Below are 17,609 nucleotides of genomic sequence, written 5' to 3'. Positions count from 1 at the left end.
TTATCTAAAGTATTTGGCACAAATTTAAAATTGTTTAAAGGAAAAGAGTGAGTTACTGGAAAGTTATTGAAGCAGAATATATTCAATTTAGAACATATTATATTATTCTAGGGATTACCTGAGTAAACATAACTTCTTGGCTAAAGCATAACTATTCAATTAAATATAATAAATATATATATATATATGTATTAGAAGAAAAATACATTTAGCGGTCTTGAAATGGAAAACGCTACTCAACTTTAAAGTATTTTAAATTGATTACACAAAAGGATAGTATACTTATCCTGATTGATCAACATATTGGCGCCCTTGCCACTCTGAGCAAATCAATCGTAAGAACCTAATTTCCTATTCATCATCAACATAATTTTGGCTACTCATTAAGATTTCCTCTTAAAAAACTATTAATTCAATAGGTTCTAATTTCTTCTAAAACACCTTTCTAATCCCAAGAAGCTCAGCTTGTGACCAAGTAAATGGGGAAATTGGGGAATCGATCAGCAAGTTGCTGTGCTGTGCAGCAAACAATCCGTTTGAAAAGTCGGAAAATGGGATATGCAAACAAGAAGCGACAACTCGGATGCCCCATGTTCGTGTGCTAACAGAATGTGTGTATGCTTGTATGTGTGCTTTATAGCGCCGCAGTAGATTCTTTCCTTCTACGATTTCGATTTCGATTTGGATGGGATGGAATGGGATGGCATGGGGTGTTGGGTGGATTGCAGGGGGAGGGGCTTTGGGTAGGGGGGAGGTGGATCGTCGAGCATTGCAAAAGGGGAGCAAAGCAGCAGAGAGCAGAGCAGCGCAACTCAGAGCTTTCGCACACTGCGAACTGCTTATATGGCACTGCTTCCCATGTGTGCGTGTGCATGTGTGCGAGTGTGTGGGGTTCGCTTGTATTGATATGCGCCGTGTGTGCGTTTGCTTGTTTGTGTGTATGTACGGGCGGGTGCAGCGAACTAATTCAAGGCTGCATACCACACACGCTACGGCAAAAATAAAGCTATCGCTGTGTTTGTCGCGCTCTCTCTCGTTGCCTTCCTCTCTCCCTCTCAGCCTCTCTCTCTTGCTGTTTGCTTTTGCTTGGCCCCCTCACTCTGTCTATCTCTATCTCGCCGTCTATCTCTCTGCGCCTCCCGCTCTCGCTCTCGCTCTCTCGCGCGAACTGCATCTGTGGTTGTGTGCAAGACAAGTTCAGCGCTAAACATTCAAAGTCGTTGCGATGGGCAAGAGCGGGTGGTGCGGATGGAGGGGGCAGCTGGGGGGTTTGGATCGCACCGCAGTCTGCGACTGAGAATTTTGTAAGGTTGTATCATCATCAGTTGCCGATGTTGCTGCTGCTGCTGCTGTTGCTGTTGCTGTTGCTGCTTTTGTTTTCATTTCTGCCTGCTAACGAGATGCGACGGGCGGCACACGCTCTAATGCAATCAAAGGCCCAGCGCAAACTGGATCTGCAGCCCGGTTTAGTTCAGGGACGGTCTCGAAGACCCAAAGGGCCTAAAGCTAGGGCAATGAGTCTATAAAAGATGCATGCATCTATCTAAAATGTATCTAAATTCCTTGCTTAAAACACATTTATATCTTTTTCTGCTTAAAAGTATTCTAATTTTCACCTTCTCAATAGGAACATAAACCGTTTCATGGCTATAAACACAAATTCTGATAGTAAATCTTATCTTCTTATACATATGTCAATATAAATAGAAAAGAGGCAAGAACTAGCAAAGTTCTTGAAAATTGCACTGCTACTTTCAATGCTTAACTACATTTTGCAGCAGTAAAGTAAGCAGTAAAAGTTATAAATAATTTTACAAGTTACGTATCATTCGTATGTAAATTATGTGCTCTATGTTATTTGCCATTATTATGGTATCATATATCATAAAATATAATTTACCATATTATATAAATTGAAATTGTCCATTTTAACGAGGAAACACTTCAAGTGTTTTCCCTGTCGCCATTCGCTGAGCACAAATCGCAGAGAAAATGCACAAATGCAGAAGATGCATCTGCTTGCCCCATCTTTGTGCCACTGCATCATTGTTTTCCCCGCTCTTCACTCGCGCTTTTCCGATGCGGCGGCCGTTGTTTTTGTGCCTGATGAGGTGAAGGTGAAAATCCGTAGCCGGCCCCCTCTCTATGGCTCCCAGAAACACACAGAAACAGACAATAGGGATGCCGAACTGGTTGCCGCTGTGTTAATGGGTTACAGTGCAATTAGGACAGTGAAGGGGGGAAGGGGGGGAAATGGGGCGGCATAGTAGTAGTGTGTGTGCTTTATATTGAATCTGATTAATATGTAATGGGGGCGCTTATGTATGCAACGCCTAAGGGGGAAGTCCTGCGAGTGAAGATTTCACAATGCCATTTCGATGGGGAATTGTTTTGGAATAATCAAGCGGATAAACTGAGATGCTTGCAAAAAAATAATAGTATAATAATATTACGATTATGCTAGCAGCCAAAGATAACCTCTTTAAAGGAATCAAATAATTGAAACAATGAATATTTACATTGTTAGGAAGTACATTTAATACTAAGCCAGTGTTAGGACCTCTTAAATTGAGTTTTCAGGCCCACTCCTAGCGCATTTATCTTTAAGTATTTAGGACCGTTCCAAAAACTAATTAAGCGCTTCCATCTGTGAGCTCAAAAGTGCCACTGGACCATTAATCAATCTGCAGCTCGAGAAAATGGCGCTCGACCGAAATGACTTCATTGGCAGCACAAAAGAGCGCGGAGCCATAATGCCGCTTATATAACGAGGCTAAGGCGAGGCTCCTGCCAAAAAACGAGAACACACCAGCAACACCAGCAACAGCAACAACAACAACAAAAACTACAACAACAACGACATCAGCAGCGGCTAACAGCAACAACTAAGCGATATCCGTTAAAACTTGAACTCGGTGGTCAACCTGCAATGCGTACCGCAGCAGCAACAGCAGCAACAACAACAGCAGCGCATTTAGATAAGTCGCAAAACAAATATACATATTTAAGAAATAAAACAAAAAATGGGAAAACACAACAGTAACAAGAAAGGAAGTTAGCTGCGTCAAGCCGAAGACTATATACTCTTGCGTGAAATGTGCCAAACTTGCTTCAGATGGTTTCCATTTCGTTGAGCTCTCCAACATCATAATAATAGATTGCGATCACAAGTATGCTAATATCAAAACGTTCTAAGAATATCACCTAATGGAAGGCTATTTATAAGCAGTGCTAGTGAATTTATAATCTATCATTTACTTGTATTGTTATTAAAAAGCATTATGATCTACTAAAAGTTAAATCTTTATGTGCGCAAGATAGTAAATATTAAAATATGCATGGTAAATACAAGGGTATTTCTTTAAAATTAATTCTAAATTATTATAATAATAATTTATAGCTTACATAAGCTTTCATCTTTTTAAATAAATTTCCAGAATCAGGCTGACAAACTTAAGATCATAACTGGAGTACCCTTTAGATGAGGAAACGCAACAGCAACAGCAACAACAAATGGCAAAGCAATCAACAAAATTGCAAAGTGCATTTTGCAGTGGCAACTGAAACGTTTGGCACTCAAATTTGGGGGCGAAAGGGGGGCTGTTGCGAGGGGGGTGGGGGCCTTTGGGGGTGGGCAGTGGCAAGTGGGGTGGAAGTGGGGTGCAAGTGGGGGGTTGTCGCTGGTGACAGTGACGTGCTCGGCCCGTTCGGTTCGGTTCAGTTCGTTTGCTGGCTGGCAATGGACAAATGAACGCCCCTGACATCGTTAGTTGTTTCTGTTGCTGCTGTTGTTGCTGTTGTTGCTGCTGTTGTTGCTTTTGTTGCAGTTGTCGCTGTGTTGTGTTGCTGCTGCAATTGTTGTTGCCGCTGTTGCTGCCTGCGTCGCTGTAATTGTTGTAATTGTTGTTAGACGCTTTGCTCGCTGGCCGGGGCACGCAGAAATCCTGATTTGGTTATAACAACGCACATTTGAAAAAAAAAGCGACAAAATGGAAGTAAAAAACGCAGCAGCAGCAGCAGCAGCATGATTTGAAATTCAAATTCAAATTGGCAATCCAAATCCAAATCCAAATGCAAAGCCGAAAGGCAGCCAAGAAATGCGTGCACTGAGCTTTAGCCATGAGCCATGGGCCATGAGCCATGAGCAGTGGCTAAAACGAAACGCTGGCAGTGGTAGAACACAAACTGTCAGCCGGAGCAGTCAAATAAATAATCTGGCTAAGTGCTGCCAGGGATGGCGAATTTGGCCGAAAGTGAAACTGAATCTGCAACTGCAACTCAAATTATAATTGCAATTGCAATTGCAATGCAAAGAAAGTGAAATTTCGATGGGCTGGGAAACTGCAAAACAAGTGAAATGCAAAATTAGGTTGCATATGATGTACAGCTTCATGAAATGCATAAACAAAACTGATGAACAAATGGATAAGAAAAAATTTTTTAAGAGGCTTGCAAATTATTCAGTTTGTAAAACATAAATAAAAGCAAAATTAATCATTTTAAGGAAGACAAAAAATCTCTACTAAATAAGTTAATAAACTTGGAATTCTGATGGAACATTTACTGTATACTGAAACAAGAAATGCATTTTTACCTCCATTCATAAGGTTTATACTAAAGATAAACGATTAATCAGCTGCCAAGCAGCATAATTTCCAACTGCATAGCACCAAATTATGAAAAATGAATAACCAGCGTTTATTATTTAATGCCGACATCAAAACTAACAATTATTCTCTAATTGTGGCCAACAATCGAAACGCAAATAGACATGCAAGCCGAGCACTTGTAAATGAATTGCTCAAATTATCACCCATCAAATAGAATTCTTGGCTGGCAATCAAGCCATGTCAATTGAATAGATCGCAGCCAGCGATTTTCCCACAACACCCATCCCTCGAGTGAGCGGATTGTAACGCAGAAACGCAGAAACTAACGCACTTTTCAAATCTAATGCCAACAAAAAGAACAGAAACGACGGCTTGGTCGTGTGGAACCCCTTGACATTAATAGCGAGTCGCAAAGTCTGACTCGCAGAGAGGCCCACGAGATGGGGCTTTGGATTGGGTTTTTTTTGGGGGGGGTTGGGGTTGGGGGGCTGACTGTGGCCGCCGCAAAAGAACCTTGGACCGGCGCTGAACTCGCTGCAAAGTGAACAATCTTAGCCCGTCTACGACGCGTCGGTAGCGTTGACGACCGCTCGCAATGTCAACGGCTCTAGCATTTCAGCATTTCAATGACTGCCACCGCCTGGCTTGCGGATCCGACTTCCAATCCGCCTCAGAATCTGTATTTTTATCTGTATCTGTTACTGTATATGTATCTGTATATGTATCTGAATCCGAGTCGGGGCGTTGGTGTATCCTTGAAATCGAGAGTTCAATGCTTGGGCCGTGCGGCGCTTGAACCCAGTCGGGGCATCCACCAAACGAAAAAAGGGCAGCGACAGGACCTTCTCGTCCTTCGGCTGCTCAAGCAAAAAATTCGAACTCAGTCGGAGAAAATGTATGACACTAATCGCTCATATTTCTGGTATATTACTGAGCCACTGTCAGGTTGCCAAAAACAGATATTTATTTCAGGCTCTAAATATAAATATTTTAAGACATCACAAGAAATCCCAATCTTCTGGACGCTATAAGTTCAGTTATTTTAAAATCGTTTTTAAGTAAAATAAATTCAAAATCTCAAGTCAGCTACAAATATCTGGGCGCCTCAAAGTATGCAATCAAATATTCTCAAGATTAAATCCTTTTGAGCTGGACAAACATTTCTTATATATATTTTTTAAGTACGACACTGAATGGCACTCGCATTACTTTATTATAATTATTTGATAAATTTATTATTTCGTTGTTTCGATTTTATGAAAATAAAATAAAATAATATGACAGTAACAGTAACAGTTGGCTCACTTCATACCATATAAAAAACTTTATTCAGTTCTTCAAAACCAGAATCAAGTTTTTCGCTCTGTGCATCGCAAAAGTGGGTGGCTGTGGGCGCAGGAGCCAAAAGTTAGCGCCTCGACTACAGCCTGAACTTCAGCCGAATTGTTCAAGTTCAAGGTTGCCGGAAAGCCCAAAGTGAACCAAAAACCCAAAACCCAAAGCCCATACCCACGCAGTCGGCTCTTTGTCTGCCGCACGCACACACACCTACTGCCACACACACATAGAGGCACACTCGCACACACACACTTTATCACGCACAGCAAAATGGCCGACAAACTGAAAGGAAAGGAGTGTGAGCAGTCATTTTGTCTGCGGCCCGAAACACAAACACAAGCGCACAGTTAGGCAGACGGAGCCTAGATATATGCACACATATACGGCGAACATTTCCTACACACACACACACACACATACACAGACGCACACAGACGCAGCAAGGCGAATATCCTTTTGACCTTGAGCGCACCATTTCCACACGCAAAATTTATTGACCCGCCCGTCTGACTTGGCTTCGCCGCATTCGCATTCGGAAACTTTTGAAAACAAAAACGAGCAGCGAAAAGGAGCAGGCCGCCTCGACTCCTCGCTGAGTCCTGTCTGGGTTTTATATTTTATATTTTCTCTTTTTCGTTCGTTCTCCACTCTGTTTTCCCTTTTTTGCCAAGAAAAGGAAGTAGGTGCCCGCAGGAGGGGGCACCCAAGGCGCCCAAGGACTGTGGGTGGTGTGTGGTGTGTGGTGTAGATGGGTGTGGTGGGGAGTGGCATTCAGACGCTTCCCAGTACCGGGGGCTCCGTCTGCCGTTCGTGTCAATAGACGGTTATTTGTCTGCCTCCTGGAAAACCCATTCCCTGCCTGAAATCCCTACCACTCAGCGGGCGGCACACTCCCTACACCTACAACACACTCATTTTTTTAGGCGCTGCGACGACGTCGACAACGACGAGACAACAACCCGAGCGTCGACATTTATATTTCAGTCTGCGACTTTGAGTGGTTGAGTGGCTCGGTGGCTTGGTGGCTCGGTGGTTTGGTGGCTCAGTCGTTAGGTGGTTGACTGTTTTGGGTGGGTGGCCGTTTGGCGATGGGCGGCGCCTGGCGAAGAGGACATCCTGTCGGGATTTAATAAACAAGTTACTGGCCTCTTTATTTATTTCGGGCAGTTGTTTCGCTGACAGTTTCGCTCTTCGGAGGGACGAGTTTAATACCAATTACACCTCTCGGCCAGATGGGGAATTCAATTAGTTGAAATTTGTGCATATTTTCATAATTACAATTTTCAAATATTAATTCCACGTTTTAGTCTTGGATTTAAATGATTGAGTTCTCTGCATTATTGAAATATGCTTCAATTCCTAGTTTAAATCTCAGTTTTACCAGTACCTCATATATAAACTAATTCATTGTTAATAATATGAAATCCAGAACTTTTCTTTCCTTTTAAATTCAAAACAGTGGAATTTTTTAGAAACTGATTTTGAATACCTTGCAGACAAGAGCTTTAAAAGCTTTTTAGCGGGCACACAATCAGCCGGAGCCTTAAAACTGATAGCAAGTATTCAATGCCTCCAAAACTGTTGTGCTAACGCTTAGCTTCTTTATCTAGATTCTTGTAAAATTCATGTAAGTTACATGTAGAAATACACAATTATTAAGTATCTACAGCGTACTAACTGTAGATGGCGCCACCAGTTTCACATTAAGTTGTAAAATGCTCATGTAAAAATAACGTAGATTTACGTAGTGGCTTCTCTACGAAAGTTCAAAAAGAGTGGCAGCTTTTGCAATAGCGCCAAATTTGAAAGATGGATCTGGCTTATACTTTATACAAGTAATCTAAGTATCTGAGGCAATTAAAATATTAAATGAACTATTTGAATAACAAAAGAGCCCTCTGGAACAGTTTTACTATTATATTAAAATATATAATATTAATATTTATCCCATAACTTCCCGAAAATACTCTTTCAATGAGCCCCTTAAGTTTCAGTTTTTCAGAGTGCAAAATAGTAATAAAGTTCTCGACTTACCGCTGAGCTTTTCCATGCGCTTCTCGATGTTCAGGCACTTGGACATGAGCTTCTCGACGAGCAGCGGATTGGCAGCGGCGCTGGTCACGAAGCGCGGCTCCTCCGCCAGCGGCTGTCCGCCCATGAGGGCGTACTCCAGCTTGGTGGCACAATCGCCGGCTACTCCGCCGCCGGAACCAGCTCCTCCTCCGCCGCCACCGCCGCCATGATTACCACTGCTGCTGTTGTTGTTGTTGATCAAATCGCCACAGAGAGCAGCGGCTGCGGCTGCGATGGCCGAGGCGGCCGAGCTGGAGGAGCCGAAGGTCAGGAGCGCCTGCTGAGCAGCGGCATCGCCGGAATCGGCCAGACTGGCGGCCACCGAATCGACCAGGCCCTGGGCACTCAGCTGGGCGTTCTCTTTGGCTAGCAGATCATCGTTGGCCACCACGGCGGCGGCGACGCTGGCGAAGTCATCATCGGTGATGACATTGTTGTTGTTCTCCTCCTGGGAAGCAGTTGATTGCAGCGGGAGGAGCGGACGCGGGGGGAGAGATGAGCGGAGAACGGGGAGGAAAAACAAAACAATGATGAAAAATCCATATGGAATATGTAAATCTAAATATGCAGCAATATGGATATGTGGAATGTATATATGGCATTATGACTTAATAGGCGTAAACTTCTCTGTTCTTGGCGGATGTACATTTTCGACTTTCACCTCGACGGTGGCCAAATCAGACAGCAGGCTCTCGATCTCGAAGTTGCTCTCGGAGAAGCTGCGGAAGAGCTCGTCGGAGGAGTCGCCGCCGCAGAGCGGTTCCACCACCACGTTCACGTTGCGGGCCGCCGCTCCATTCAGTTCGCTTCCGGCGGACTCCACGGATCCCAGCACCTCGCCGACTCCGACGCTCTGCTGCGGGTTGCTTGGGTTGCCAGCCGATTGGATCGAGGGGTTCAGGTTCTCCGTTCCGTTCGCCGTAGAATCGTCCTGGGAAATAGGTATTTGCAAATTACTATAACTGGCAGAAAAGCTTAACTAAATTGCAAATTTTAAACCCTGCTCTAATGGCTCAAAGCTAGTAGTAGAAATATGTGTTTTCTATATAATTAGTTATAGAAGGTAAAGCAGATGTAAAAAATCGTTGTATCAGGGAAATTTCCAACAAGAACACCTTAATTTCAATTGAATATAATAAATTGTAGAAGCGAAAGTGAAGAGTAAAATTGTTTACTCTAAAAGTATGCAACAATGCTTTCAAAAAACCACCATCATTCCAATCCTGGATACTCTTCTTGTATTTAAACCTTTTGCTGTTTTTAAAGCTAAGCATTTGGGAAGTATATTTGGTATTCTAATTGAAGATCGTTGTGAGTATTTGAGTTTCAAAGGTGTTGAAATATCTGCAATTAAATGCATAAGAAATCTATCTAACTTTTCTATCTAATTTGTTAAAATATATCCTATCTATCGTCTATCTCTGTTAAAAAATCTCGATTTAATTCAAAAGAAATCTTTCTAACTCATTCCTCTAACTTTGTTAAAATATCTCCAACTAAATTCATAAGCCATCTTTCTATCTATGGAGCTACAAGTCACTATAAACCCTACAAAGTTTGCAAGGACTCTGCAGGCAGCAGGTGTACTTACGGCTATGCATGTGCCCAAGTCTAGACCTCCAACAAGACGACCATCGTTATCTGGACACCAGAGCAGTGCATCGTCGATAAAGGGCATCGCTGATAGGGCAAAGCCTGCACTGCAAATACTGTTAACTGCCAGCGTGTAGCCGTTTCCTGAGTACCCCTGCCAGTCGCGAAAGTTCTGCTCAATCTTGATGCCACCCAGGTCCAGGGTACTCCTCGCGTCTCAAACCAGGAAAGGGTATCTAGTCGTCCACTAGTCGTGGCTCTTACTGCTCTCTTTGAACACTGTCTGTCTGTCTCGAACTTTCAATCGATTTGTATACCTATCACACTTGGTATCAAATTTGGATGTCCGTTCGCTTTACAATTTTCTCACAAGATTTGTGTGAAAATGTTGATTTAGGCACTTTATTTCAGACGGTTTTGGTTTGGTTCTTTCAGATTTTCGCTTTAGTCTTTTTGCTTCTGGTTATTGGATCGCTCGAAAGGTGAAGACAAAAGGTTCCTTGTGGATGTGTAAAATTGTTAGTTCTTCGACGCACTAAGTAAAGATTTCAAAGTCCTCTTGTATATATATAGATATATTTTTAGTTTTCATTTTATTTTGGCTTGGTTTTGGAGTCTGAAATGGAAAAAGAAGGTTCAATGAGTAAAGACATAAATGACATAATTTATTTCGACTATGAATGAATATGTATTTAAAGCAATTATGTATACCATTTCAGAGTATTACTATTAATACTTCCATTAATCAATAAGCTAAGTTTTAAGGCTAATGCATATAATTAAGCTTATAAATGGTAAATAACAACATAATTTAAAGAGCTGAAGTCTAAGAGCCTTTCATTCTTATTTCCCCATTCTTTTATAAATTTATTATTCAATTATTAATATATTATTATAAAGAGCTCAGAAAATGATTTCTAACATAACATCACACATTTTCCAAGTGCACAACACCCTTTCTTTCAGTTTCGCAGCAGCTTATCTGAAATCAAGGCGCCTTAATTGCACTGGCAACGTGCTTTCCTCGGGAAATTCCGGCCCATCTGAATTTGCATCTGCATTGCAACAATGCCGCATCATTGGGCATCCATTAAAATATTTACATTTATGTATACAAAGCCAATTCGATGCGATGCGATGCGATCGGCAGGAGAGAAGAGGATGAAAATATAGAAAGTAGTCTCGTTGCATTGTTTCAATTTTTGCCTTGTGGCTTCCGGTTATAACTAATTTTCCTCTGAATCAAAGTTTTTCGCCGCGCGCCTTAAGTTTTTTTTCGGTTTCGGTTTTGGCTTTGCGATTGTGTGATGTCTTTAAAGTTCAATAACATTAGAAATTGCGAATTACAACATAAAAGCAAGAGCGGAAAGAAAACTCGGCGATGGGGGCAAGTTGCATCGGCGCGGCGGGGAAGAGACGTGCAGCAGCACAAATTTTGTGGCAAGCTAAAACTGAAAACTGCATACAAATAAAAGTGCATACAAATAATCGCACAACAAAAAAAGTGTGGAAATAAGCGAGAAAATAAGGAGAAAAACGAAAATAGAAGCAGAGCTGGAAAAACGCTTTTTACATAACATGTTACTGAACTGCAACGCCAACAAACAACAACAACTACAAAACAACAACAACAACATGGAGCGGCAACAACAAGTTTTGCACTCGCCAAATTCATTACAAGTGAAAGTCCAAAAACAACAGCAACACCAATAGCAACAGCAATAGCAACAACAACAACAACAGCCACTGCAACTGCAACTGCAACAACAATCTGCATTCACGGCGCAAAAAGTTCGTTAACATTGAACTACGAAGCAAACGAGGCGGAATACGAAGAGAAAAATGCGCATAGGAAAAACAAAACTGCAGCAAACTTGAAAGCACTCGCCAGCAACAACAACCACTACAACAACAATAACAACAACAACAACTACAACAACATTTGCAGCTTTAGGTGCCAGCGTTAGCTGAAAAAAAAATAATATTATAAAATAGGAGACTGGAGAAAAACAACATCTGCTAGATATTCAAAAGTAACAATCGACTTGCAGCCCTATTTTAATAACTTCAGACAAGCATTAGTTTATAACTTTAAAGACCTTTCGTAAAGCCACTTGATTTAGATAAATAAATATAATTAAACTTGTATAGAAAACTGAAATCGAAATTTTAGGCTACAACAGATATCACTATAAAGTATATTAACATAAAAGTTTATAGCAACAAAAATAATCATTATTTGATTTTTAATTGATCATTCAAAATTACATTCAAAATATATAAATACAAATACATAAATAAAATGATATAACTTAAAAGTTGTTATTACATCAATTTCATGAAAGTTACAACTTAAATGACGACTAGGTAAAACGTAAAACTGGGAGCAGATAAGGTATCCACTATTATCAATAACAAAAACCAATCTTCGGTGTTATCTCAGCTGTTAAGTAAATATCAATTTATATGTATATATATGTATGTATCAATATGAAAAAGAAGAATAATGTTATTATTTACATAGACTTAAATAAAGAAATCTTAATCGTAACCGAAACATTATTGAAATTTAATCTAGCTTCAGCTGTTAAGCCAAACTTAAAGCAGCAGGAGCTTTAAAAATTACAAAATTTTTAGAGCAGCAAAAATTCAACAGAAATAAAAACGAGGATGTTAGAAAAAATCTAATTAATTCGGCTACATGACATTATATAGGTTATAAAAGCAAACGAAAACAAGCAATAGATAATGGTCAGAACAGAAACATCTTTGAAGAATCAACACATCATGTAGATATTAGCATTAGAAGTCGCAAGAACAACAACAATAGCAACCTTGTGTGAGGCACACGAGCAGCACACACATGCAACATGCAACATGCAGCTGCAGCAGTAAAAGCAATAGAAACGGCTGCAACATCAATTGCCGCAGTGCAACACAAGCAACTTGCAGCACAGACATTACAACATTGCGCCGCCTGGCACCCGCGTCATCATCATTTCTCTCTTTCTCTTTCTCTCCTTCGCTCCTTCTCTCTTTTCCTCTGCCTATCGCCGCTTTTCTTTCGCCCTCTTCGGGTTTTCCACAACTTAGCTGTTGTTGTTGTTGCTGTTGGCTGTTGCCATTATGATGCGCATGCGCGGCGGAAAACTCGTTTTTCATTATTCAATACGAGCGACTCGCAGGCGGCAGCAACTGCAAGTATTTCACTTTCCAGCCAAACTGCAAGTTCGGGCGCAAAGAAAAAGCGAAAGAAAACTCGAAAGAGCTGGGCGAGAAGCGCGAAAGGAAAAGCCAATGGAAAACCTCCAGCCTCTCGGCCTCCGTTTCAGCTGCAACTGCAACTTCAGCTGGCGCCAAGTTTACCATTTACCATTTACCATTTTACCATTTTTTCATTGGCCGTTTACTGTTCGCCGTTCGCCGCGGGCTCCATCATAATTAGACATTTGGTCCGAGCTGCTCAACATTTATGCAAAATATCGGTTGGGCGGCTTCACCGCCTGCTTCTCCATATGCCACTGTGCCTCCTTGCCCCTTTGCCTCCTTGCCTCTTTAGCCTGGCGAGTAATCACAGTGCCACAGTGCGTATACGCAATCTCTGATTAGCGCGGCAATCGGCTGCTCAGATTGCATAGAAAAGTGGCTGGCATGTGTACTTAGCCGAGAATCTACACTGTGCAGCCCGCATTCACTTCCTGGTCTCTGGTCTCTAGTCTCCCCGGTCTCCACCAGCTGGCAATGAGAATTCCCCATTTGGGTGCGCCGATCGCCGACTGATCAGCGCCTAGTAAGCTGTGAGCTGTGAGCAGTGAGCAGTGAGCGGTACCCACTGCTCCCCAGTAATCCACAGTGCTCCCCTTTGCTCCCCATTCCCATTCGAGTGCTCTCCACAACGGGGTTCTTTCGCGAAAGTTGAAAGCTTTCCAGTTCTCCCTGCGAGTGGTGACCTTAAGGCGGCCGCAAAGGCAATGCATCGACAATCCATACTGGAATTTTGGTTTCGAAGCTTATAGTTTATACTACAAATACCTCCTAGTAATTAATATCTAAATATCCTAGTGTGTTGCCCGATTAAAAATGGAATTAGAAAGTAATTAATACTATATATATTTTCAGATCTTTAAATATGTGTAAATATAATATGTTTTCTTTTAGATGTAACGCTTGTTGCAGGAATAATTTGGGATGCAGAATATCAAAAGTCCCAGGAAAAGGAATTTTTTGTTACTTTAAAAGCCGCTGAGTTTGGATTTTGGGTAAGCGATAAAGTTACCTTATAACTCGCCGCCGCGTTTATTAATTTCTAATTTAATTTGGGCTGATGCTTTATAAAAAATATCTTATCAACAGTAGTCACTATAACTACTTTAGTAATGGCTCTGAAGTGGGATAAGCAAGACCATGACCCTTTAATCTAAATTTGAATGTGTCATAAAGTGAGTTAAGTGGAATATTACAAAAATCAAAAATAAAAAAAAGATGTAAAATAATTCCAACCGCCTTTCAATAGATGTTATTTACAAGTCATGTTATTGTATGAAACCCTTTATAAATATATGTATAATTTTATAATATTTATAACTTTTCATTCTCACCTTTCGCTTTTCCTTGTCGCTGCTCGCTGAGGATCCTCGACTTTGCTGAATGTGGTTTGCTTTTCACTTTGTAAAGGTTTCTTGTAAATGGTTTCGTTGGTGTAAATATATAAATTTTGATTGTTTGTCGTATAGTTTGTATATTGAACTACGCGTAATTTGTAAGCTAGTAATATTAATTATTATTGATTAATATTAACCGTAAGGCAGTGTAAAGTTATCAAAGAGTGTTACTCTGCAGTTCTGCGCTGCTTCACTTGTTGCACGTTGACCGACGTGCCACTCGATGTTGTTGTTGTTATATTTTATTGGCCGCGCACTCGGGCGCATTTTATATTCAGTTTAATCAATTATTAATTGGCCGCCGCACTTGTCACAGGTAAATGGAGGAGTTCGGGGAAGCAGTCTCACAGTTGGCCGACTTTATCTGGGCGATTTTGATTTTATCTTACAGCGAATGCGATAGATGTATAGAGTTTTATTGCCATTAGCATCGATATCGATGGCATTGACCAAATTTGCATTAGTTCCCAGTTTGCTGCTTTTGGCACGCATTTATGGTGTTTGAAGGTGCGCTGGGGCATTTGGGGGCGGCCGTGGGGAGGCGTCGGTGGGCGTTGGTGGGCGGTGCCCCGAAGACAAGTGGACTCCACACGTGGAAGTGGCTCCCAATTTCCGAAGTTCCCAATGTCGCCCTATGTCGGCTTGCTGTGCGGCCTCTGCAAGTAGAATCGAAGAAGAAACCACACGGTGTGTGGAAGAAGAAGCCAATCAATAAATATGAAATAAACACAAATTCGCTGCATAAGTTTAAATTGTTTAAGAAACGCGCGAGACATTGACAAACCGGTTGACGACTGTCGCGAAGGCAGAGGCCAAGATAATCTGCTGCGGGTGTTCCCAATAACTATTTTTTGCCAGAGATCATAAATTTTACTATTTACAGCGCGCTTTATGTTACTCTATTGTATTTTTTTATAATTTTTAAAACGTAATATAATTTTAGTAGATAGTCATTATAAATGTACGATTTCTGGAACACCCCACCTGCGAACGCGCATTTCTGCATAGAATTCGAATGGCACTTGAAAAAAACATGAAAGCTCTGGGCCTGCAAATTATGGAGGAGCTTTCGCGATATACAGCAGACTACAGCTATAGTAGAGCTATGCAAAATGCGTTAGTTGCAGAGAGTGCGGGACAGAGACAGCTGCGCGGAGTGACAGAGACAGGTGGCATTTCTATTTACTGCGTGAATATGTGTGTGCTGTTTGCATTGCTATTGCTGTGGTGTGCGTTCAGTTCCTATAGGCAAGTGTGTGTGTGTGTGAGTGGTGACCTTCTCACACTGTCATGGCTACGAATAAAATAATATGAAAACAAAAGCTTCTGGCCGTATAATTTGTATGCAGCTCTCAATGCGTGTCGACTGGCGTGTTTGTGTGTGTGCGTGAAGAACATGAGCGAGTCGTGCTTAAAAAGCCACAACAAAACTATAAACAACAGCAACAACAACCACACAGCTTTTCATTGAACAAAATATTATTAACACTCCGCTCAAGATCGCTGTTTTTGCCAGCGCCTTTTTTGTTGTTCTCGCTTGTGGATAGCTGAACAACAACAAAAAAACAGTATCGCAAAACTTAGACACATTTGTCGTATTTCTTTTTGCGTTTTTACGTATTTTTTTCGTTTTTGCCTTTTGCCAACTAGCTGGAGACACTTCCGATTTGGCAGAAAAAAAAAGCTAACGTTTTTCTATGCTTTGGCGACGAGCTGGAAATTGTAAAAACATTAACTTCGTTAGCTTCGTGCTTAATTAGTTTATTTAGTAACAGTCTCAAGGTCGCATTATACGAGTACAGCTTGTAGTTACATTTGCAAAGCCATAACTTTTTAGGACCTGTACATAATTTTACATAAAATCTTCCACAATTGACAGATAAATATGTTTTATTATTCCTTTTAGTTTTAGCTAAAGCTATTTTTTTTAAGATGTTTTATTAATTTATGAATTTATTGGGATTTTCTCTACTCTTTCCCTGATCAATGGACTAATTTAAGTCATTACATTAGTCATAGCTTCAGAAACAATTTAGCAAGTGGGCAAGTTTTAACCTTAGTTTTGTGCTTTTCTGTTGTAACCACAAAAAGCTATTGTTTTTTTGTATTTTTCTGGTGACCTTCTTGCTGCTGCTATTCCGATTCAAGTTTAAGGTCGTCGCTTTGGGGGTCTAGACTGTAGACTGTAGACGGTAGACTATAGACGGTAGACTAAAGACGGTAGACTTGAGTCTGTAGACAGTCGCTAATGCCGCACGAATGGCCGACTGGCTGTTGGGTGTAGGGTGCTGCTTGTTGTTGCGTTTACAGGTAGCACCCCCTTTGCCCAAGGGCGTAACGAATGTTGTAGTAATCAAGTCGCCTTCCCCCCGCAGCGATGTATCTATGTACGGTTAGGTTTGAATTCGGCATAGACGAACGGTCCACGTAGGTGGAAAGAGGAGAAACTCCATTGGTTAATGCACCTCATTATGTGTGACTAATTGGCATTGGACGAAACACTGCTCCTGCTAAAAGAGGGGAACTAAATCTGCCAAATCGGTCAGGGCAACTTAGAAATAAGACCAACAAAAGCGGCTGAGAAATATGTTTTAGTGACTGATGACTCGGAAAAGCAATTAAACTAGCAGCTCGACCTTTGATTCATTTGGTAATGAAGCCAAAGGAAATTTCCAAGCAGCAAAGTCACGTGAAAACCCTTAGAATCACACCTTAAAGCCACATTACGCATACGCCCTGTTGGCCCACTGAGACAGCTAATTCGTAAAGCTGTGTTAACTGATTGCACATTGGCTCTTGGACCGCATTGCCCTCAAGAGCAATTACCAAATTATTATCATCATTATCGTTACGAACGAAAACTCATTCGCATCTGGCGCACGCTGCGTATGCGTTATATTTCAGTTAACTGCTGCTGCTGATGGCTCCATTGTTACACCAGAACACGAAGCTTAAGGCTAGCCATGGGAAACTAAAGACCTTGGGTCACTACCATACAAACTATACCCGAATTCTTGACGGCTAGCAAACGAGAAAAGAAGAAACAAAAATTTAACCAGCCAAGAGCCAACAACAGAAAATGAATTCTAATTAAATTAACAAAATAAGCGCAGACAGCAGCAGCAGCAGAAAAATGTTAAATGGAAAAATTATTCTGCCACCGCCATAAAAAGTGCGATCAAGAAATAGCAGACACACGAGACACCGCCATTATGCATAATGGATAATGTATAATGGATAATGGGGATGGAGATGGGGATGGAGATGGAGATGGCGACTGCGCCAGCGAAGAAAAGTTGAGTCAGGTCCCCGAGAGCTGTCGTCTACCACATTT

General features: G+C 41.3%; 1 protein-coding gene across 1 annotated transcript in view; it reads right to left on the bottom strand.

Moving 5' to 3' along the window:
* LOC120448986 (ecdysone-induced protein 74EF) overlaps positions 1-17,609 on the bottom strand; it is a 62,231-nt gene that overhangs the window by 31,370 nt on the left and 13,252 nt on the right. Inside the window, exons 2-5 of the mRNA XM_044006044.1 lie at positions 14,213-14,931; positions 9,613-10,230; positions 8,668-8,952; positions 7,983-8,469 (exon numbers count right to left, since the gene is read on the bottom strand). Of these exons, the coding sequence (XP_043861979.1) occupies positions 7,983-8,469; positions 8,668-8,952; positions 9,613-9,699 (859 nt within the window). The 5' untranslated portion in view covers positions 9,700-10,230; positions 14,213-14,931. The remainder of the gene's footprint in view (positions 1-7,982; positions 8,470-8,667; positions 8,953-9,612; positions 10,231-14,212; positions 14,932-17,609) is intronic.

Source organism: Drosophila santomea, chromosome 3L (genome assembly GCF_016746245.2).
Source record: "Drosophila santomea strain STO CAGO 1482 chromosome 3L, Prin_Dsan_1.1, whole genome shotgun sequence".
Classification (NCBI taxonomy): domain Eukaryota; kingdom Metazoa; phylum Arthropoda; class Insecta; order Diptera; family Drosophilidae; genus Drosophila; species Drosophila santomea.
Note: the sequence above shows the minus strand (reverse complement) of the source record. Positions and strands in the feature narration are given on the sequence as shown.